We start from the raw sequence: 24,357 nt of genomic DNA on the forward strand, positions 1-24,357 counted from the left end.
AAATGAGAGTAGAAGAGGGAGCTAGAGTTTATAAATGTATAGCAGAGTGGAGAGGCCTATAAGACTTAAAAACACTACTTTAAAGCAAACCCCAAAGCAGTTTTTGAGTACAAAAGGCAAACTTGCATTCCACAATGGACACAACTTCATTCATGAGAATGGAGCCTACAGAGATATTGCATCTCTTTGGGACTTTTTCTGACTGTGAATCATATCCTCCATTAATGTAACCCCAGAACACAGACTGCACTAAAGTGAGACAATACAATCCTCCTACAAGATAGTTCATACTACAAAATTACACCTCTACCCCGATATAACGCTGTCCTCGGGAGCCAAAAAATCTTACTGCGTTATAGGTGAGACCGCATTATATTGAACTTGTTTTGATCCACTGGATTGTTCAGCCCCGCCCTCCCAGAGCGCTGCTTTACCATGTTATATCCGAATTCATGTTATATCGGGTCGCATTATATCGGGGTAGAGGTGTACTACTTGTGGCTGGTCTCATTCTGTTAATATCCCAAACTATCAAAGTTTGGGTGCCTAAAGTTGTGCTCTTAAAACCATATGTAGTCACTTAAATGGGCTATTTTCCACAGTGCTGAGTGCTAACAACTCCCACTCCAGTAATTGGGAATTTTCTGTTTGTTGCTGCTTATACAGCATTAGCACTTAGAAACCTCTATCAGCTTGGTCACCCACTGTGCTAGACACAGAACAGTCATTTAGTAAATGACCATTCCTGCTCCAGTTCCAGAGAGCATATGGTGTAACAAGAGAACACATTAATGTGTTCACTTTTCTTTGTCTTCTTGTGGGATTGGCTTACTACTCACTTTTTTCTACAACCGTGTGCCACTTTTTAACAGGGCTTCTCTACACAAAGATTTAGTTCATGGCAAGTTAAGTTGTGAATGTAGCTCAGTGGTTTGAGCATTGGCCTGCTAAACCCAGGGTTGTGAGTTCAATCCTTGAGGGAGCCACTTAGGGATCTGGGGCAAAAATTAGTACTTGGTCCTGCTAGTGAAGGCAGGGGGCTGGACTCGATGACCTTTCAAGGTCCCTTCCAGTTCTAGGAGATAGGTACATCTCCAATTATTATTAAATTTTATATTAGCATGCCATGGATTAACTGACCAGGTGCACCCTCCTGATGCACATTCACAGTTGATTATAGGGGCATTGAGCTAGTTCTATCTCAAAGAAAATTACACAGTTAATCTGCAACGGGCTACTATGGGGTAGATTCACACTCCAGCTTGCTGCGAATTGAATATTTGTGTTGACAAATCCTAAATCAAACTTGTATGAGAATTCTGAGTTAGTTGTCTTGTCAGAATAAACATCAGCATTTCTTTTCTGGTTAGAGAATACAATTTCTTTGCATTTGTGCGGTAACATTTTTTACTTTAAGATGGCCTCTGTTGAGACAGGACGGCATGCATTCTGGGTTTACTAGCAGGCTGGCCAATAGCAGTTTTATGTTGAAACCATACAGGAAGAATCTTTAGTCTTTTTTCTTGTTTGCTGATTGTATGATTTGAATCCTTAAACAAGTAGCTGGCTTTAAGAGACCAAATTGTTAGATTGTAGAAAATGTTTTGAATGTTTCTTGTTTGACACATGCTACAGTTCCAATGTATCTTTTCCTGCCCCCTTTGCTAATACAGCTCCAAACATTCAGGGTTACTTGATTGGAGGACTTGTTTCACTGGTATTTGTAATAGTTGCTGCAGTGTTTGTCTACAAGCTACTCAAGATTGACATTGTGCTTTGGTATCGGAACTCCTGCCATCCTTTTCTGAGTAAAAAAGGTATGTGTTTTCTTAAGAAAAAAGGTTACAGAATTTAAAATCTAATTGGGAATGCATTCAGGAAATGATCCTGGAGTGAGAGTGATTCCATTTGGAGTTCCCCCAAAGTGGGTGCCCTTACATTTTTGAGATGTATGATGAAAACTATTAGCATATTTTCTGATTTAGATTATGTAAAGTACTTCAGATTTCTAAAATGGCAGTGATTGGCTTGTATATTTGATAGCCGTTTACTGACTGGTTGATGTACTGTATTGCTGTTTGCCTTAAAATGGCTGACTGAAGTATTCTCCACTTGTAACATGTACAGCTATGGAACTACCTTCCCTTTAATTACTGTTTGGAAGAGTACTAATAAATCATATGAAAGTGCATTTTTGGAAAAGAGCGCAGAGAAAAATCCTAAGCATCTACCTGTTTTTTAAAGACCATTTCTCTCAAATCCATATTTTGGTCCGATATTCGGCTCTCTCTTATGTTCCTGGAATTTGCATTAGCAATGGGCATCCCATACACAAGAGAGCAGAATACTGAAATTTAGATCAATCATGAGTAGATGTACCACGAAAGAAGTAAATAGTATTTAATAACTGCATTGAGGTAATTACTGGAGTTGTATAAAGTTTTATTAAATCAGCCCTTACTGGAAATTTTGTTCCAGATAAATCATAACACTCCTGATCGTTCTGAATATTGCCTTTTTATATCTTAAGGTCATAAGCAGTAAACACCAGTTATGAGTAACTTGGAATTTAAATAATATGCTGTACTTGAAACAGATAATCTGGTGATATTGCTTTTTTTTTTTAATTTAGTGTAGAGCAAAGACTGATCAAAGGTAATCAATTTTACACCTTTGCATATTAAAGTCTAAAGGTCTACGTGTAAAACTATTACTTCCATAAGTATAATTACACCACAATAACTTTAATTACAGGATTTGTGCCCATGGCAGTGTTGTGTGGGGAAAACTATAGTTTACTTTTTTATTAAATATGCTTTTTGGTCTTAATCATTTTGATCACTTTGTTTAGTTTCAGATGGGAAGATCTATGATGCATATGTGCTGTATCCAAAAAACAGAGTAAGCTGCCTCTATTCACCAGATATCTTTGCGCTAAAGATATTACCTGAGGTCTTAGAGAGACAGTGTGGATACAATCTCTTTATATTTGGAAGGGATGATTTACCAGGACAAGGTAAGATTTTTTTTTTTTAAATTGGAATTTCTCTATTTTCTCTCACCAGTCTCAAAGGTAAGCTGCAATGATCCTCGAAATAGAGATAAGCAAACTTGTGTGGCCCAGGCATCCTAGTTAGCATAGGCCAGGGGGCGTCAACCTTTGGCACGCAGCTCACCAGGGTAAGGACCCTGGTGGGCCAGGCCGGTTTGTTTACCTGCTGCGTCCGAAGGTTCGGCCGATCTCTGCAACCACTGGCTGCAGTTCCCCGTCCCAGGCCAATGGGGGCAGCGGGAAGTGGCGGCCAGCACATCTCTTGGTCAGCACTGCTTCCCGCAGCCCCGATTGGCCTGGTACTGCGAACCGCGGCCACAGGGAGCGGCGATCGGCCGAACCTGCGGACACGGCAGGTAAACAAACCCGCCTGGCCCACCAGGATTCTTACCCTGGTGAGCCGCGTGCCAAAGGTTGACGACCCCTGGCGTAGGCAGTCTCTTATCCCTATTCCTCCCTCCTGTGTAATCCCACGGACGTACTGTGCTTGGGGCTCCCATAAAGCCCTGTCTGCCTCACAGCTTTTCCTCCGATCAGCTCCTAGTTCTTCCTTCAATATGTAGGTAGCTTAAGCAGCTGGGACTGGTGTGCTGATCAGAGGGAGAGGACTGGCAACAGCCTTCCTTGTCCACAGGGTCAGGAACAATGGCAGAGCAGCACTTGTGAAGGGAGGGAAGTGTCATGGCAGTCACTGTAGAGTGTCATTTCACCTCCGGCAAATGTACCTCTTTATTTTTCCACTCTGACAAGTGCCCATGAAAAGCAAATAAAATCTGAATGACTCATCTGGCAATGAAGAGGGGGAGGGCACTTAAGTGTGGCAAAATGGTGCAACTTAAAATAAAAATTATTACAGAGCAACTCTTTTGTGTCCAGTATCAGAAAAGATCAGTAGGAGATGAGAAAATGCATGACTCTAATCTAAATATGAGCAGAACAATATGTTCTCCAAGTGCCTTTAAAAAGGGACATCCTGAGGGAATGTTTCTTTTTGCCATATATTGCTGAAACTAAGATTCTAACATTTGGCTCTGAAATTGAGGAAGGATCTTTCACTGATTGCTTTCCTGAGGAGAAGGTGGGGAGAACACTCTGAGTTATTTGTGTATGGTCTTGTATACACTTTTTCAGCTGTACTTATGCACTATAAAATAATCAGTAAAACCGAGCTTAAAAATTGGTCTATTTTTTCCAAATTGTTTAACCAAATAAGTCTCTATTGGAAGTTTGTCAGACTAACCAATATGTGCTTAGTATTGTAAAAGCAAGCTTTTCCATATGAACATGTGTAACACCGACAGACCCTGGTCCTTGGTGGGCGGGATCGAAGCTGGGATCTCTTGTGCTTTATGCGTGAGCCTCTAATGTATGAGCTAAAAGCCAAGTGTCTCTAATGAGTCTGCTCTACAGCCTTAGTTAAATCTTTCTCTCTCTCTCTCTCTCAGTGGTCTTGGTGCCACTAGAGGGGACAGAACACCATACCCAGGAGGTGTGTGGGTTACACATACTTTTGTCTTAAGATAGAATTTTAGCAGAAGGCATTCATATTTCTAAATAAATTCTTAGTAATGCAGATAACTTATTTTTACTAGAATGAATATTTATATTGCTTGTCCTACACTAGGTCTCTGTGGCTAATGTTTTGTCTACACTACAAAGTTAAGTTGATGTAAATTAGGTCACCGTAGAGCCACTGCAGTAATTATAGCAGCGTTTCATGTCCACGCTACCCTCTTTCTGCCAGTGCTGCACATCCTCAGTGGAAGCGCTTGCACTGACTTAAGTAGGGCAGTGTGGGGGCTGTTGGGCCCCAGCTGAGCGCCCCATGTGGGGTTGACAGCCAACAGCTGATGTAAGTAACACAGTGTTTACACAGACACTGTGCCACTCTAACTACATCGACCTAAGTGCTATGCCTCTCATGGAGGTGGAGTTATTAGGTCAGTAAAGCCTGCGACTTACATCAGCGGGAGCAACATTGTAATGTAGACACGTACACAGTCAGGTTGACATAAGCTGCTGTACGTTAACATAACTCTGTAGTGTAGGCCAGGCCTAAGTAGTGTAGGCCATTGGCTCTGTAGTGTAGGCCATTGGCTTTTGCTGTCATTTCCTAGAACTTTCTATTCGTTAGCAGGCCTTCTCATGGGTGGGGGTCCTCCTGTTTGAAATTTACTTCCTTGAGCAGTCTGCAGGGCACTATTTAAGGCCCAGAGTATTTTTGCTTTAGTTTTCATAGGAATTTGTTTTTTTTCCACACTGATACTTATTCCTGATGGTCTGGTTGCAACATACTTAGTGTACTGGGGCCAGCTGCCACTCAACCATCCTCTCATGGCCAGCGGGTGCCTCTGCAGTGTCCTGCCCTGGTTTTTCTCTTCTTCAGGGCTCCTTCAGCAAACTCCATGCAGTCTCGTTCAATCACAGCCCTTCTTGGGTCTGGGCCTTTTATTAAATTATCAAAGTTCTTAGAACATTCACAATACAATCTCCCCCGGCTTAAGCTGGGAACAGCCCCTCTTCCCTCAGGAACTGTGCCTTCCTCAGGGACCACTGCAGGAGACCCCCCACAGCCAGGGCCGGCTCCAGGCACCAACTTATCAAGCAGGTGCTTGGGGTGGCCACTCCGGAGCAGGGCGGCACTTTCAGGTATTCGGTGGCAATTCGGCGGACGTTCCCTCACTCCCGCTCAGAGCGAAGGACCTCCCGCTGAATTGCCACAGATCGTGATCGTGGCTCTTTTTTTTTTTTTTTTTGGCTGCTTGGGATGGCAAAACCCCTGGAACCGGCCCTGCCCACAGCTTCCCTCTGCCTGATCCCCTTCCCTGCAGCTTCCTGATGCCTTTTACTCTGGGATCACTTGATTCAACTCAGGTGTGGCTTGTCCTGTAATCAGGGCTGGCTTAGCCCCAGGCTCTAAAGCACAGGGGCAAGCAAGCCTGTTGCATGTATTAATATACTAATGAGATTTGGTAGCTTTATCTAAAGATATGTATGGATTTAATGTGTGTTTTTTTTAAAACAATGCCAACTTTTTACAGCGACAGGTGTAATATCAATGAATAATATGGAGTAAGGAAACAAGTAAGACATCTTTGTTTCTGAAAACTAAACAGACAAAAAATGAAAGTAACAAACATTGTATAAGCTTTTGCAGGAGTAAAAAAACCTCTCTCTGCTTTTCTTTGTTTACAGCTGTTGTCAATGTCGCTGATGAAAAAATCAACCAAAGCAGAAGAGTGATAATTGTGTTAGTACCAGAATCATCCTGTTATAGTGTGTTAGAAGATACCTCTGAACAGCAACTGGCTGTGTACGATGCTCTTATCCGTGATGGAATTAAAGTTATTCTAATTGAACTGGATAAAATAAAGGATTACACAAACATGCCAGAATCTATCAAATATATTAAGCAAAAGCATGGGGCCATCAAATGGAAAGGGGACTTCACAGAGAGATCTCATTCAGCAAGTACAAAATTCTGGAAAAATGTACGATACCAAATGCCACCCAGACAAACTGTGTCTCCCTCAGAACTACTGTTACTACCAACAGCCTTTAATTCTCCACATACAATAACGTTAGAAAGATGACACCCAAGTTCAGTTTTAACAGCTGTGAGCAGCTCACTTCAATTGCTTTTTAAATGGTTGGTCATAGGATACCCATATGTGTTATACACTGTCCATCTCATTTGGAGACTTACAGGATTAAAGCCTCCACAACATCATCATCGACAGATTTGAAAAGCTGATTGACCATCCATTCCCCTGAGCAGATCAACAGAACACTCTGAAGCATTGTTTCAATATTGCAGTGGCCTGTAACAAGAACTGCAGGACTTCTTCAAGAAATACATTTTTTGTAAGGAAAACGAAAAACATTATTTGCACTTTTTTAAAGACATTTTTTTTCCAAATAGAAAAAGGATGAAAATGAAGGAAATAGTGTTGTTATATCCTGACTTTTATATGATGGGTTTAGGTCTGGAAAACTAGTTTTGAATGAAACAATTAAAACTCTAGTTCATACATGTGTTGCAATCTATTAATTATGGACTTGTTCAATCCACTACAAGAAGAATCCTTATATTACATCATGTGGTATTGTCCAAGGGGAGAGGTGAGAGGGAGACATAAGACAAGAAGGGGACCTTGTACTGGCCGGTCAAAGAATTTAACCTTTTTTCAGCATTACTTTCTAGAGCAACTCTTGCAGTAGCTGATTCTGTAAGGCTAGAAACATTTTTATTATAAACCAATGTTTTCAATCTTATCTTCAAAAAAATCCTCTTGGGACTGAAGCGTATAATGTTTGGTCTTTGCATTTTTTAATGTTTAAGGAAAATCTACTCAGATTGAGTTAACTGATAAGTGTATATGTACATTATCCCACTCCGAACAAAAATCAGATTTTTTGCACACAGTCAATTCAATTGGCCAAATATTAAAGTGTCATTTGTAGCTGGCTGTTTTTAATTCATCATGTACACAACGTAATTGCTGAACTATTGTGCTACACTTGAGTTTCTGTATGTAGATAGTAGTGTAGTTTGAAATCTGGAGCTGTACAAATGTCCTAGTACACATTCCAAAGTGGAGCAGCTAGGATTTTCTCTCTCCTTTGTTTTTGAGGGGAACTTTCCTGCCCTCCAAAAACCTGTTAACATAGCATTAAGGTTGTAAATTTAAAGAATAAGGAGATACAGAAGTTAATTTTCCCATGGCAATATTAAATTGCCCACATCTTACATATTGTATATTTAGATATACATTTCAAGTCATTAGATTTAATGTTGTGTGCAATTTTGGAGTCTTGTTGCTTGAGTGCTAAAAATGGACTGTGTACACAGTGTCATGTTTTTTGAAAACCCTTGATTTCTGAATTTTCTTGAATTGATGCTCAAATATTTCCATGAAAATCTATAAATTACTCAGGCTTGAGTTAAATATTTTCATATACTGATTACAGTATGATCATTCTGACATTCCTTGCTTTAAAACTGTCCATTAATTATATTTTGTCGAGGACCAGGACACCAGTTCTGTAGAAGATGCCAAGCTTTATTGCTGACCTACTTTAGAAAAAATGGGTAAACTTGCACCTCTTGAAGGGTTAATTTCTGTACAAAGCATTAATCCTTTGTTTTGACTAATATGATGATGATGATGATGAATTAAGTAATTGCAAGTGGTGATATGGGCAACACTTGTTTTTCTGGGTTCTATTTCCAGTTCTGCCACTGGCCTACTATGTGAATGTGGGCAAGTCACTTTGCCTCTCCATGCCTCAGTTTCCCAAAGAGTCAAATGGCAATAATACTTGCCTCTCTTGTAAAGTGCTTTGAGATCTACTGAGGAAAAGTGTGGGGTAAGCTAGATATTTTAAATTTGAATATGTATTGTATCGTAAAAGATACATCAGAAACTCCAGTGGTATATTTTGTCCCTATTAAAGTTTATATTGAATTTATTTTTCTTTGTACTGTGCACTAGATTTTAATGTATAACTTCCAGTTTTGGAAAGCTTTCAAAATTTGGTAAAAATACATGACAACACAGAAGATTGAACTTGTTGGCAGAAGTCAAGGGTAGCATTTGCTTCTCCCAATAGTGAACTGAGTGGATGGAGTATAAATATAATCATGCAGATGACATGGGAACCTTCATGATTGCATTTCCTATTTTTGTGTTTAAACTGACAACCTAAGCAATACATTTATATAATCTTGCACTTAGTTTTTATTGCTATGCAATGTCTTGCGTGTCTTCACACAATCATTCTGTCTGTCTGTCTGTACTACATTCCTTCAACTCCTGTCTTACTGTGCCTTTGGTCTCCTATCACTCAAGTTCCAGTGCTTTTTAAGACCACAGGCTATTCTTGGAACAGTGTCCTTGTTAGCCTGTCAGCCTGCCTCATTTTCCAATCCCTTCTGTAAGGCAGCTACTACGGTGACAGCTGGGTAGGAATTTTCATTGAACCTCTCCGGGGAGGGGTGTGTGGGTCTAGCTTTGGAATCTGAAAAGAAAGCAGAAGTCCAGTCTGACTCCTAAACTCTGTTTCTTTGAAGGCTACTGGCTTTATTTTGTCCCAGTGTCTTTTCTGTAGCCCCTTTTGTTTCCTTCATGATTCACAGAGCTTTCCAAGGCCTTTCCCCATGTCTGTGGCTGGCTCGCATACCACTTCCCTAGGTACCATCCTACAAAGAATTATCCTCTTACCACAGGGTATGTCTACACTACGGGATTATACCGATTTTACAGAAACCCTTTTTTAAAACAGATTGTATAAAGTCAAGTGCGTGCGGCCACACTAAGCACATTAATTCGGCAGTGTCTGTCCAGGTACCGAGGCTAGTGTCGATTTCCGGAGCGTTGCACTGTGGGTAGCTATCCCATAGCTATCCCATAGTTCCCGCAGTCTCCTCAGCCCATTGTAATTCTGGGTTGAGATCCCAGTGCCTGATGGGGCAAAAAACATTGCCGTTGGTGGTTCTGGGTACAGCCTCACCCCTCCCTCTGTGAAAGCAGCACCAGACAACCGTTTCATGCCTTTTTTCCTGGGTGAACTGTGCAGACGCCATAGCACACCAAGCATGGACCTGCTCAGCTCAAGACAGCAATCGTGGACGTTTTAAACACCTTGCGCATTCTCGTGCAGTCTATGTTGAACCAGGCGAGGAGGAGGCGGCTATGGCAGTGCGGCGACGAGAGTGATGAGGACATGGACACAGAATTCTCTCAAACTGCGGGCTCCGGCACGTTGGAGCTCATGCTGGTAATGGGGCAGGTTCTAGCCATTGAACACCGATTTTGGGCCTGGGAAACAAGCACAGACTGGTGGGACCGCATAGTGTTGCAGATGTGGGACGATTCGCAGTGGCTGCGAAACTTTGGCATGCATAAGGGCACTTCCATGGAACTTTGTGACTTGCTTTCCCCTGCCCTGAAACTCCAGAATACCAAGATGAGAGCAGCCCTCACAGTAGAGAAGCGAGTGGCGATAGCCGTGTGGAAGCTTGCAACGCCAGACAGCTACCGGTCAGTCGGCAATCAATTTGGAGTGGGCAAATCTACTATGGGGGCTGCTGTGATGCAAGTAGCCAAAGCAATCATTAATCTGCTGCTATGAAAGGTTGTGACTCTGGGAAATGTGCAGGTCATAGTGGATGGCTTTGCTGCAATGGGATTCCCTAACTGTGGTAGGGCGATAGATGGAACCCATATCCCTATGTTGGCACCGGAGCACCCAGTACATAAACTGCAAGGGGTACTTTTCAATGGTGCTGCAAGCACTGGTGGATCACAAGGGACGTTTCACCAACATCCACGTGGGATGGCCGGGAAGTGTTCATGACGCTCGCGTCTTCAGGAACGCTACTCTGTTTAAATGGCTGCAGCAAGGGAATTACTTCCCAGACCAGAAAATAACAGTTGGGGATGTTGAAATGCCTGTTGTTTATCCTGGGGGACCCAGCCTACCCCTTGATGCCATGGCTCATGAAGCCATACACAGGCAGTCTGGACCGTAGTCAGGAGTTGTTCAACTACAGGCTGAGCAAGTGCAGAACGGTGGTAGAATGTGCATTTGGCTGTTTAAAGGCGTGCTGGCGCACATTATTGACTCGCTCAGACCTCAGCCAAACCAATGTCCCCTTTGTTATTGCTGCTTGCTGTGTGCTCCACAATCTCTGTGAGAGTAAGGGGGAGACCTTTATGGCGGGGTGGGAGGCTGAGGCAAATCACCTGGCTGCTGATTATGCGCAGCCAGACACCAGGGCAATTAGAAGAGCACACCAGGAAGTGGTGCGCATCAGAGAAGCTTTGAAAACCAGTTTCATCACTGGCCAGGGTAGGGTGTGACTGTTTGTTTGTTTCTCCTTGATGAACTGCCCCCCCCCCCTTGATTGACTCATTCCCTGTAAGCAACCCACCCTCCCCCTTTGATTACAGCTTGCTTTCTAAGGAAATAAAGTCACTCTTGTTTAAAAATCATGATTCTTTATTTAATTAATTATAAAAAGAGGGAGAGAACTGACAAGGTAGCCCAGGTGGGGTTTGGGAGGAGGATAGGAGGGAAGGAAAAAGCCACTAAAATTTTTTCAAAATAATGACAGCCTTTTGGTTGGGCTATCCACTGGGGTGGAATGGGCGGGTGCACAGAGCCTCCCCCCACGCGTTCTTACACGTCTGGTGGGTGAAGAGGCTATGGAACATGGTGAGGCGGGAGGGTGGTTATACAGGGGCTGCAGCAGCACTCTGTGATCCTGCTGCCGTTCCTGAAGCTCCACCAGACGCCGGAGAATGTCAGTTTGATCACGCAGCAGCCCCAGAGTTGCATCCCGCCACCGCTGATCTTCCTGCCGACACCTCTGATCTTCCTGCCGATCTTTCTGCTGCCACCTCTCATCTCGGGTGTCCCTCCTGTCCTCACTTTCATCCCTCCTTGCCTCACGGTCACTGGCATCTTTCCTGTACTTTGAGACCACGTCCTCCCATTCATTCAGATGAGCTCTTTCATTGCGGGTCACTTCCATGATTTCCGAGAACATTTCGTCTCGTGTCTTTTTTTTTTCCCCGCTGCCTTATCTGAGGTAGCCTTCGGGACGGAGGAGGGAGGCTTGAAAAACTTGCAGCTGCAGGAGGGAGGGGAAAAAAGGGAGAGAAGTATTTAAAAAGATATATTTTACAGAACAATGGTTATACTCTTTCACGGTGAACAACACTATTCACCTTCCCTAGCACATGTGATTTCAGTACAAGGTCGCATTTTGCATCTTAATATTGAGTGCCTGTGGCTTTGATGTTAGAGATCACAGACGCAGGTCCGGGCAGCAGAATTCGGCTTGCATGCGGCCATGGTAAGCCATTGTCTTTCAGCTTCTGCAGCCTTCATATATCCAGCACCCTCCTTTCCCAAATAGCAAGCAAAGCCCGTTGAGTGCTGCTTCTTTCCTGTTAACATGCAGCACCAGAACCACCACCCCCATCCAATTCTCTGGGATGATCGATTTACCCCTCCCCCTACCACGCGGCTGGTATCATGGAAGATCCCTGCTAGCCACCCCCACTGCGTGGCTGGTAGCAGGGAAGATCCCTGCTAGCCAAACGCAAAAAAGCTCAGCACCAATCACCGCCCCCCCTCCTCCCCCTGCTTGGCTAATTGCAGTGAAGGATTTCTTTTCAGCCACAGACAAACAGCCCAGTAGGAATGGCCATCTCTGTCCCCTTAATTAAATTCCCATATTTCATCCAGGTTACCATGAACGATATCACTCCCCTGAGGATAACACACCGAGATAAAGAACGGATGTTGCTTGAATGCCAGCAAACACCAGGACCATACGCTGCTAGGCTTTGTCATGCAATAATACCAGATTACTTGCTACATGCATGGCGTGGTCAAGTGTCCTACTATGGAGGACGGAATAAGGCTGCGCTGCCCAGAAACCTTCTGCAAAGGCTTTTGGAGTACCTCCAGGAGAGCTTCATGGAGATGTCCCTGGAGGATTTCTGCTCCATTCCCAGACATGTTCACAGACTTTTCCAGTAACTCTACTGGCCGCGAATGCATCCCAAGTCCTCAGGGCAAATTAATCATTATAAGAACGGCCGTACCGGCTCAGACCAAAGGTCCATCTACCCCAGTATCTGTCTACCGACAGTGGCCAATGCCAGGTGCCCCAGAGGGAGTGAACCTAACAGGCAGTGATCAAGTGATCTCTCTCCTGCCATCCATATCCATCCTCTGACAAACAGAGGCTAGGGATACGGTTCCTTACCCATCCTGGCTAATACCCATTTATGGACTTCACCACCATGAATTTATCCAGTTCTCTTTTAAATGCTGTTAGTCCTAGCCTTCACAACCTCCTCAGGTAAGGAGTTCCACAAGTTGACTGTGCACTGCGTGAATAAGAACTTCTTTTTATTTGTTTTAAACCTGCTGCCTATTAATTTCATTTGGTGACCCCTAATTCTTGTATTATGGGAATAAGTAAATAACTTTTCCTTATCCACTTTCTCCACATCACTCATGATTTTATATACCTCTATCATATCCCTCCTTAGACTCCTCTTTTCCAAGCTGAAGAGTCCTAGCCTTTCCTCATATGGGACCCTCTCGAAACCCCTAATCATTTTAGTTGCCCTTTTCTGAACCTTTTCTAGTGCCAGTATATCTTTTTTGAGGTGAGGAGACCATATCTGTACACAGTATTCGAGATGTGGGCATACCATGGATTTATATAAGGGCAATAATATATTCTCAGTCTTATCTTAAAAACGCTTGCTTTTAAACCATGTCTTATATTTACAAAGGTACACTCACCAGCGATCCCTTCCATGGCTTCATTGTCTGGGATAGTGGCTTGGGAGGGCAATTCTGTCAGGCTGAGAAAAAGCTCCTGGTTGTTGGGGAGAATGGAGTACTGTGTGCTCTCTGCAAGCTCATCCTCCTCTTCCTCCTCCTCATCTTCCCCGTCCGCAGAATCCTCAGGCATGGCTAAGATTATCCCAACCTCGGAATCCACAGACGGGGTGGGGTAGTGGTGGCAGACCCCCCTAGAATTGCATGCAGCTCAGCATAGAAGCGGCATGTTTGTGGCCCTGCCCCGGACCGTCCGTTTGCTTCTTTGGTTTTCTGGTAGGCTTGTCTGAGCTCCTTAACTTTCACACGGCACTGTACTGAGTCCCTGGTGTGACTTCTCTCCATCATGGCCTTGGAAATTTTTTCAAATGTTTTTTCATTTCGGCTTTTGGAACGGAGTTCTGTTAGCATGGAATCCTCTCCCCATATAGCGATCAGATCCAGTACCTCCCGTGTGGTCCATGCTGGCGCTCTTTTTCGATTCTCAGACTGCATAGTTACCTGTGCTGATGAGCTCTGCGTGGTCACCTGTGCTGATCAGCTCTCCACACTGGGCAAACAGGAAATTAAATTCAAAAGTTCGCGGGGCTTTTCCTGTCTACCTGGCCAGTGCATCCGAGTCCAGATTGCTGTCCAGAGCGGTCACAATGGTGCACTGTGGGATAGCTCCTGGAGGCCAATACTGTCAAATTGCAGCCACACTAACCCTAATCCAAAATGGCAATACCGATTTCAGCGCTACTTCCCTCGTCGGGGAGGAGTACAGATATCGGTATTAAGAGCCCTTTATATCAATATAAAGGGCTTCGTGGTGTGGACGGGTGCAGGGTTAATTTGGTTTAACACTGCTAAATTCGGTATAAACTCCTAGTGTAGACCAGGCCACAGACTGGTCCAACTACTCTCTACTGTGTCCTCTCAAGGACTTGTGATTAAAAACCAGTAGAAACAATGTCCAATGTAAGATTCACCTAAGACTATGTCTAAACTTCACTTTCGCTGGTAAAACTTTAGTTGGTCAGGGTATGAAAAAACTCACCCCGACCGACGGAAGTTTTACTGACAAAAAGCGCCCCCTGGTTAAGGGTGGTTTTATTTTGTCAGCAGGAGCGCTTTCTCCTACTGACAAAGAGCAGCTACACGGCGTACCTTACAGCGACACTGTGCCTCTGTAAGGTGTGCAGTGTAGACATAGCCTTAGTTCCTGCCTAAGGATTACAAACGTTTTTCTGCAGGCCTGTGTCAAAATCCAAGGCAGCATTTTTTGCTCAGACAGAGAGAAGAGAGATTCCTTCTGCTTTCTCTCTGTCTGGCTCCACCTGCTTCCTCTTCCAGTTCTAAGTATGTACAAGCAGTCCTCGGACTTACGACACAATCGGTTCCTGAAAATTGCGTCGTAAGTTGGAACCGCAATCCATTCCATTGTGGGACCGAGCGTCAAAGTCGAAAGAAATGTCATACGTAGAGGAGTGAGAAGTCAGGGTCTGCCAAGCAGGTTTTATGTGCAACTTCCAGTACAAGCTGTGCTCCCAAGGTATTTTAAGGGGTGAGGCAGAGGTGCGCTATGAGGAAACTGCTGCTTGTAAGCCAGTACTGTACAGTGAAAGGAAAATTGCTTCAATGAGCCTGGAGCCAAAATACTTATATCTGCTCTGTCTGATAAATCATATTTGTACTAGTGCGTGACATACCTTCCTGCACGTGTTCATGGAAAAACATGTGTGCGGCGATGTCAAATTTGTGTTCAATCAAACATTAAATTCTGTGCCCGGGCTTGTTTTTCCTGCTGCTGCCTGACGCAAGGTTAGGGCCTGTGCAACCACGCGGCCCCTTGGCTGCAATCCCAAATCACGGCGATTTAAAGTGTTTTAAATCTCAAATACGATCGATTTCTCCCCAATGTGCCTTCCGCTTCCCGCCTCGGACGGCAGCAGCGCGGGGCTCGTCCCCGCTACACCGAGGGGCTGCAAAGCGGCCTGCGGTGCAGCACGGTGGGGAAGGGGCTACACGGCTGCTGCTCAGGCGTGGGAGGGAGGAGGAGCCAGGCCACCGCATGGGTGGGGAGAGGCCGGGCTGGTTTTGGGCCCCAGGGCACCGCCCAGCCGCTCCCACCGCCAGGCTCCGGCGGCCGCGCAGCGGCACTTGGTGCCTGGCCCCTGTCTCCGTGGCGGCGCCCGGGTTACCCCGCTGCCGCCTGGGGGCGCGGCCAAGGCGACGGGGAAGGGTGGGCAGGCGGGAGCAGGGGCAGGATCCCCGCAGAGCGCCCGGCTTCCACCCACCATCCCCGAGCGCCGCCAGCCTGGGGCGTGTCCCGTCTCCCCGCGCAGAGAGCAGCCTGCCTGGGCTGGCTGGCTGGCGTCGCCCGGGAGGCAGCTGCCAGGGGCTGGCTCCCGCCCAAGCGAGCTGAAGCGAGGGGCCAGCTCGCTCCCCTCGCCACCCACAGGTAAGGGCTTCTGCCTCCCCGGGCTGGAAACGCGGGAGGAGCGATCTGAAACCCGCCTGCTCCTGCTGCCCTTCAAATCGTCTCCGGAGCCCTGCTGCTGGAGCCCTGGGGTAGCGGCGGCAGGGCTCCGGCGGCTATTGAAAGGGCCTGGGGTGGTAGAGGCAGCAGGAGCCCGACTCCTTTCAATAGCCACCGGAGCCCTGCCGCCGCTATGCCAGGGCTCCGGCAGGCGCCAGGGGCTATTTAAAGGGCCCAGGCCCTTTAAATTGTCCTTGGGGCCCTGGGGTAGCGGCAGTGGGGCCCCAGCGGTGATTTAAAAGGTCCGGGGCGGTAGCAGCGGCAGGAGCCCTGGGCCCTTTAAATCGCCACCTGAGCCCCGCAGCCGCTACCTCATGGCTCTGGCAGCAATTTAAAGGGCCCTGGGCTCCAGCCCTTTAAATTGCTGCCTCACGGTAGGTCTACACTACGGGATTATTCCGAATTTACATAAACCGGTTTAACAAAACAGATTGTATAAATTTGAGTGTGCGGGGCCACACTAAACACATTAAATTGGTGGTGTGCGTCCACGGTCCGAGGCTAGCGTCGATTTCTGGAGCATTGCACTGTGGGTAGCTATTCCGTAGCTATCCCATAGTTCCCGCAGCCTCCCCCGCCCCTTGGAATTTCCGGGTTGAGATCCCAGTGCCTGATGGGGCAAAAATCATTGTCGCGGGTGGTTCTGGGTAAATGTCGTCAGTCACTCCTTCCGCTGGCAAAGCAACGGCAGACAAGCATTTCATGCCTTTTTTCCCTGGATTGCCCTGGAAGATGCCATAGCATGGCAATCATGGAGCCTGTTTCGCCTTTTGTGACTGTCACTGTATGTGTACTAGATGCCGCTCACAGAGGCGATTCAGCAGCGCTACACAGCAGCATGCTTTTGCTTTTGCATGATAGCAGAGATGGTTATCAGCCATATTGTACCATCTACCATACCATAAATTGGTAATAAGATGATCGTGGCTACCAGTCCTTTTGCACTGTGCCATTTGCTGCTGTCATAAGTGCCCCTGGCTGCTCTTAGCCAGGGGCGCAAAAGCCAAAATTGGGAATGACTCCCTGAGTCAATCCCTCCTTTTTGGTATCTAAAAATAGAATCAGTCCTGCCTAGAATATGGGCAAGTGTACTAGAGAACCACTGTATCAGAGAACCAGAGAGCACAGCTGCTCTGTGTCAGATCCTGCAGAAATTATGAGCTGTATGCTATTCACAGGGAGTGCTCCTGCAACAACCCCACCTGTTGATTCTGTTCTTCCCTCAGCCTTCCTGGGCTACTGTAGCATTGTCCCCCCACTTGTGTGATGAAGTAATAAAGAATGCAGGAATAAGACACAGTGACTTGTTAGTGAGATATGAGTGGAAGGCAGCCTCCAGCTGCTATGATAGTCCAGACAGGACAGTAAGGAGTGTGTAGGAGAGGAGCCCAGCATCCCTCTGCTAGGTCAGGGGCAATTGAATCTTTTCTTTACACATGAAGGGTGGGGGCTGATGGAGCTCAGCCCCCTGTTGCTATGATGACGATGGTTATCAGCCATATTGTACCATCTGCCAGGAAAAATTAGGGCCAGGCGCCCTTGATTGACCTAACAGATGCTAGTCAGCATGGTTACCAGTCCTTTTGCACTGCCCCATGTGCCAATAGGCTGATGATGAGGACGGATACCAGTCGTATTGTACCATTAGCCATCCATAGCGTGGGGGGAGCAAGGATGTTGGTGTTGAGTGTTGCACCATCACGTCTATCTGCAGCATTCAGTAAAGATAGGGTGACATGTAAAAGAGTCAAGAGAGGATTGTTTTCCCTTTCACTTCTGGGGGTGGGTGGGGGTGTGCGTAAATTGCCTAGCTATGCCCTGACCCACCGCGGACACTGTTTTTGACCCTAGAAGCATTTGGAGCTCAGCCAAGAATGCAAATGCTTTTCAGAGACGGCAGGAACTGTGGGATAGCTTGAGTCCTCCAGTCCATGAGCATCCATTTGATTCTTTGGCTTTCCGTTACGCTTGTCACGCAGCAGTGCGCTGAGCCCCTGCTATGGCGTCTGTCTGGAGATTTAAAAAAAATGATTTTGAATTTCGTCTTCTGTAACGGAGCGCTGATAGAACAGATTTGCCTGCCCTTACAGCGATCACGTCCACATGGTCCATGCGGGAGCTCTTTCTTTATTTTGATTTTTAACTGCATCGCCACACGTGCTGATCGGAGCTCCATGCTGGGCAAACAGGAAATATTCAAAACTTCGCGGGGCTTTTCCTGTCTACCTGGCCACTGCATCCGAGTTCAGATTGCTGTCCAGAGCGGTCAGTGGTGCACTGTGGGATACCGCCCGGAGGCCAATACCGTCGATCAGCGGCCACACTAACCCTAATCCGATATGGTAATACCGATACTAGCGCTACTCCTCTCGTTAGGGAGGAGTACAGAAACCGGTTTAAAGAGCCATTAAAATCGATATAAGGTGCCTCCTAGTGTGGACGGTTGTGGCGTTAAATCGGTTTTACGCTCCTAAAACCGATTTAAACGCCTAGTGTAGACCAGGCTTCAGGAAGCCGGTCCACGCTGGTATGGTGCACCAGCTCTTGAAGCATGTGGACAAGTGTGATCGTCGTTATGGTGTACTTGGACTTTCTGAAAGCTTTTGACAAGGTCTCACACCAAAGGCTCTTAAGCAAAGTAAGCACTTATGGGATAAGAGAGAAGGTTATCTCATGGATCAGAAACTGGTTAAAAGGATGGGAATAAATGGTCAGTTTTCACAATGGAAAATGGTTATCGGTAGGATCTGTGCTGGGACCTGTGCTATTCAGCATATTCCTAGATGATCTGGAAAGGGGAGGGGGTAGATAGCAAAGTGTCAAAGTTTGCAGACAATACAAAATTACTCAAGTTAGTTAAGTCCAAAGCAGACTGTGAAGAGTTACAAAGGGATCTCATTAACTCGGTGATTGGGCAACAAAATGGCAAATGAAATTCAGTGTTGATAAGTGCAAAGTAATGCATGTTGGAAAACATAATTCAAACTATACTAAACTAAAATGATGGGATCTAAATTAGCTGTTCTTACTAAAGAAAGTGATCTTGGAATCAACTTGAATAGTTCTCTGAAAATAAATGCTCAATGTGCAGCAGTAGTAAAAAAGCAAACAGTATTAGGAACCGTTAGGAAAAGAATAGTTAAGACAGAAAATATAATGCCACTATACGAATCTATGGTATGCCCACACCTTGAATGCTGCATGTAGTTCTAGTCGCCCCATCTTGGAAAAGGTACAGAGAAGAACAATAAAAATGATTAGTGGTATGGAACAGCTTCCTTTTGAGGAGAGATTAAAAAGACTGTTTCTCTTTATCTTAGAAATGAGACAACTAAGGGGGGAAATGATAGAAATCTATAAAATCATGAATGGGGTGGAGAATGTGAAGCGTTATTTACCCCTTCATGTAACACAAGAACTAGGGGTCCCCCAATGAAATTAAGAGGCAGCAGGTTTAAAACAAACAAAAGGAAGTATTTCTTCACACAAGGCACAGACAAGCTGTGGAACTCATTGTGATGCTGGCAAACCAGGTGCCAGCTCTTGCCAAGACTGCAGGCATTAGCTAAGAACTAACAGACTCATAGCTGGAGATTGGACCAGTTCACCTGTGGGTTAGTTTTGCTCAAAATTAGTCTTATTAGAATGTATTTAGTGTTTAGACTGTGAAATGCTTGTAAGTTGCTGCATGCATGAATCTCACTTTTAATGTCTATTCTGTGCTACAAAAAATACCTAAGTTTTGCTTTATAACTTAGAAAATGTTTGTTCTGAACCCAGGTATGGGAATTGTTCTCCTCAGCTATCCAGAAGGACTATCAAAATAAAGATGAGCCATCAAGGAACATCGCAATACAAAGGATTGGTTAATGGCCCTATCACACCTGGGAAAAGCTACGTGCAATGAAGCTCATCCTATGGACTTGAAAACTGAATGAAGGAAATTTGTCCATCTCTCTTTGCTGTTTGAACTCTGGGAGGGCCAGAGACTGAGGCAGATATCCCCAGACACTTTAAATTGACAGATCTCTACAACTCTGTCACTCTAGTGATTTAGATGGTAACTCATTTGTGTGTATATATTTGCTTGCTTTAACCTGTAAATAACTCTTATTTCTTTTTCCTAGTTTAATAAATCTTTAGATAGTTTATTACAGGATTGGTTACAGGCATTGTCTTTGGTGTCTTTAAGTGACTGGTCTCTTAGAAATGGAAGCAACCTGAATATTGTGTGATTTTTTTTTTTTTTATTTTTTTTTTGGTGTGACCATTTATCACTGAGTCCAGCTTGCCTGGGTGGCAAGATAGACTGGAGAGTGTAAGGGGACTGTCTGTGACTCCATGGTAAGACTGTTACACCAGGAGTTCACATTTGTTACCGGGTTGGTGAAATCTAATTATAGAAAACACACCACCAGTCTGCCCTGTTTTTGACAGTCTGCCCTGAGGTAGGCACTCGTGAGCTGCTCCAGACAGCGTGACATGCGTTGACAGGATATGTTGTGAAGGTCAAAAGTATAACTAGGTTAAAAAAAGAACTAGTTAAGTTCATGAAGGATAGCTCCATCAGTGGCTGTTAGCCAAGATTGTCAGGGTCACAACTCCATGCTCTGGGTATCCCTAAGCCTCTGACTTCCAGATGCTGGGACTGGATGACAGGGGATAGATCACTCGATAATTGCCCTGTTTTGTTCAATACCTCTGAAGCATCTGGCACTGGCCACTGTCAGAAGACAGGATACTGGGCTATATGGACTGTAGGACTGACCCAGTATGGCCATTATTATGAGACCCTGGTGTACAAAAAGATCTATAAAAATATAGGCTACAGTGTGGACGCTTGTAACTTTTGTTCTGCTCTGAGTTGAACTGCTTTGAGAAAGACAATACTGAATTTATTTTTTTTGTCCTAGTAAAACGTAATGGCTGCAGCTGTGTTTACCTGTAGCGTAATCCTAGTGTTTCTGTCTTCAGTGAAGGCAGGTAAGTTGATCAGATGGTTTCTTAATTACCTTCTCTGAAATGTACTCTTTTACACACATATGTATTAAAGTAACTTACTTCTCAGATACCCAAAAACAGCTATTTAAGAACAGAGATGTAGTAACCAGTAGTGATGCTAGTCTGAATTCTATATTTAGGGTGTGCTGTATTTTCATTATAAAACAGTGTGTCTTTTATTTTTGTGATCTTAAGTTGCCCTGGTGTGATGTGTGTCAGATTTAGGATATTCAATACTTTTTCCAGTGCCCATTTAAAAGTGCCTATGTGTGGAAAGCATGCATAATGCACTGACAAACATTTGACATTTTCAGTGTGGAGAATTCTCAAGACCTATGTCTGTAAATCTTTCAGCGTCTATGTGTAATCCTACAATGTATACACCTTATTGTTCCAGATCTGGGAAGGGTTAGGCTGACAAATTATTTTACAATCTCAAGGACCCATGTATCTGTTGATTGCATGCTTCAGTTGACAGCAAAGCAGCAGAAAGCTCACACAAGCAGGGGACAGAGTAGCAGAAGTTGGAAGTGACCACGCCATAACATTCTCCTTGTTTCCCACCCTTCCACAGCGTGCAGACTTGGAGAATGTAGAAGAGCCTTTGTACCAATATTTTGTGATCAGGTTTCTGCACATTTGGATGGAAAAAGTCAGGTAGAGAATAATTACTGTTTCCTGGAAGCTGACATGCTTCTCTTGCATTCAGCATATTTCAGAGTGAGAGTTGATGCTGGCTAAACTAGTCATTTATTGTTTGGTCTGATGGAACAATTGAAGACTGGACAGTACTGCTACAAAACAACATAGGGTGAGATTTTCCAAAAGTACTCTCTATTAGCCTAACTCTGCTCTCATCAAAGCCAATGGTAAGCTCCCGTTGACTTTGGTGAGAGCAGAGGTAAGTTGCTATTTAATGTTTTTCAAATTCCAACTCGGTGCAGAAAGGGAGGTGAAACAAAAATATGCAATCTAAACTCAGTGTGGGGCATTCTAGATAGGCAAAATATAATTACCGGTACTTAAACTAGAATTTGGCTATGACATTGAAGCTAACAATTTCTAATGATATTCTCTGTTTCCTTCACAAAAAATAGTCAGAATTCACATTGCTGGGGAACTCTGTGACTTCTTTGTGATTAGAATTTCACTAACAGAATTTTTGTGTATAGTTATAGGATATCATTTAGTTTATAGATGCTGGAGCTGCTTGTCCCACAAGAGTAAAAGGTACAGTGACTAAAGTGAAATCCCTGCAAGTTGCGTGGGCCCTTTTTAAAGACACTATAATAGAGGCCCAATTTCAATGTATACCCCAAATTAAGAAAAACAGTAAAAGAACTAAAAAAGAGCCACCGTGGCTTAACAACCATGTAAAAGAAGCAGTGAGAGATAAAAAGACTTCCTTTAAAAAGTGGAAGTCAAATCCTAGTGAGGCAAATAGAAAGGAGCACAAACACTGCCAACTTAAGTGCAAGAGTGTAATAAGAAAAGCCAAAGAGGAGTTTGAAGAACGGCTAGCCAAAAACTCCAAAGGTAATAACAAAATGTTTTTTAAGTACATCAGAAGCAGGAAGCCTGCTAAACAACCAGTGGGGCCCCTTGATGATCAAAATTCAAAAGGAGCGCTTAAAGATGATAAAGTCATTGCGGAGAAACTAAATGGATTCTTTGCTTCAGTCTTCACGGCTGAGGATGTTAGGGAGATTCCCAAACCTGAGCTGGCTTTTGTAGGTGACAAATCTGAGGAACTGTCACAGATTGAAGTGTCACTAGAGGAGGTTTTGGAATTAATTGATAAACTCAACATTAACAAGTCACCGGGACCAGATGGCATTCACCCAAGAGTTCTGAAAGAACTCAAATGTGAAGTTGCGGAACTATTAACTAAGGTTTGTAACCTGTCCTTTAAATCGGCTTCGGTACCCAATGACTGGAAGTTAGCTAATGTAACGCCAATATTTAAAAAGGGCTCTAGGGGTGATCCCGGCAATTACAGACCGGTAAGTCTAACGTCGGTACCGGGCAAATTAGTTGAAACAATAGTAAAGAATAAAATTGTCAGACACATAGAAAAACATAAACTCTTGAGCAATAGTCAACATGGTTTCTGTAAAGGGAAATCGTGTCTTACTAATCTATTAGAGTTCTTTGAAGGGGTCAACAAACATGTGGACAAGGGGGATCCGGTGGACATAGTGTACTTAGATTTCCAGAAAGCCTTTGACAAGGTCCCTCACCAAAGGCTCTTACGTAAATTAAGCTGTCATGGGATAAAAGGAAAGGTCCTTTCATGGATTGAGAACTGGTTAATGGACAGGGAACAAAGAGTAGGAATTAATGGTAAATTCTCAGAATGGAGAGGGGTAACTAGTGGTGTTCCCCAAGGGTCAGTCCTAGGACCAATCCTATTCAATTTATTCATAAATGATCTGGAGAAAGGGGTAAACAGTGAGGTGGCAAAGTTTGCAGATGATACTAAACTACTCAAGATAGTTAAGATCAAAGCAGATTGTGAAGAACTTCAAAAAGATCTCACAAAACTAAGTGATTGGGCAACAAAATGGCAAATGAAATTTAATGTGGATAAATGTAAAGTAATGCACATTGGAAAAAATAACCCCAACTATACATACAACATGATGGGGGCTAATTTAGCTACAACGAGTCAGGAAAAAGATCTTGGAGTTATCGTGGATAGTTCTCTGAAGATGTCCACGCAGTGTGCAGAGGCGGTCAAAAAAGCAAACAGGATGTTAGGAATCATTAAAAAGGGGATAGAGAATAAGACTGAGAATATATTATTGCCCTTATATAAATCCATGGTACGCCCACATCTCGAATACTGTGTACAGATGTGGTCTCCTCACCTCAAAAAAGATATTCTAGCACTAGAAAAGGTTCAGAAAAGAGCAACTAAAATGATTAGGGGTTTAGAGAGGGTCCCATATGAGGAAAGATTAAAGAGGCTAGGACTCTTCAGTTTGGAAAAGAGAAGACTAAGGGGGGACATGATAGAGGTATATAAAATCATGAGTGATGTTGAGAAAGTGGATAAGGAAAAGTTATTTACTTATTCCCATAATACAAGAACTAGGGGTCACCAAATGAAATTAATAGGCAGCAGGTTTAAAACAAATAAAAGGAAGTTCTTCTTCACGCAGCGCACAGTCAACTTGTGGAACTCCTTACCTGAGGAGGTTGTGAAGGCTAGGACTATAACAATGTTTAAAAGGGGACTGGATAAATTCATGGTGGCTAAGTCCATAAATGGCTATTAGCCAGGATGGGTAAGAATGGTGTCCCTAGCCTCTGTTCGTCAGAGGATGGAGATGGATGGCAGGAGAGAGATCACTTGATCATTGCCTGTTAGGTTCACTCCCTCTGGGGCACCTGGCATTGGCCACTGTCA

The 24,357-nt window shown here is 44.3% G+C and overlaps 2 protein-coding genes across 11 annotated transcripts in view; both read left to right on the forward strand.

Moving 5' to 3' along the window:
- LOC123364283 (interleukin-1 receptor type 1-like) overlaps positions 1-8,785 on the forward strand; it is a 57,663-nt gene extending 48,878 nt beyond the window's left edge. For all 7 annotated transcript variants that reach the window (XM_045006299.1, XM_045006261.1, XM_045006313.1 and 4 more), the window contains 3 exons: positions 1,674-1,817; positions 2,852-3,016; positions 6,248-8,785. In XM_045006299.1, the coding sequence (XP_044862234.1) occupies positions 1,674-1,817; positions 2,852-3,016; positions 6,248-6,645 (707 nt within the window). In that variant the 3' untranslated portion in view covers positions 6,646-8,785. The remainder of the gene's footprint in view (positions 1-1,673; positions 1,818-2,851; positions 3,017-6,247) is intronic.
- Positions 8,786-15,728: 6,943 nt separating this feature from the next.
- The window catches only part of LOC123366313 (interleukin-1 receptor-like 2), a 31,314-nt gene continuing 22,685 nt past the window's right edge, over positions 15,729-24,357 (forward strand). Inside the window, exons 1-3 of one of the 4 annotated variants that reach the window (XM_045009632.1) lie at positions 15,729-15,866; positions 19,725-20,004; positions 20,858-20,927. In XM_045009632.1, coding sequence (XP_044865567.1) covers positions 20,867-20,927 — 61 coding nt within the window. In that variant the 5' untranslated portion in view covers positions 15,729-15,866; positions 19,725-20,004; positions 20,858-20,866. Of the gene's footprint in view, positions 15,867-19,724; positions 20,005-20,804; positions 20,928-24,357 lie in introns of those variants that run through there. The other 3 variants (XM_045009641.1, XM_045009648.1, XM_045009658.1) reach the window with 3 other exon arrangements.

This window comes from Mauremys mutica, chromosome 1, assembly GCF_020497125.1.
Source record: "Mauremys mutica isolate MM-2020 ecotype Southern chromosome 1, ASM2049712v1, whole genome shotgun sequence".
Classification (NCBI taxonomy): Eukaryota; Metazoa; Chordata; order Testudines; family Geoemydidae; genus Mauremys; species Mauremys mutica.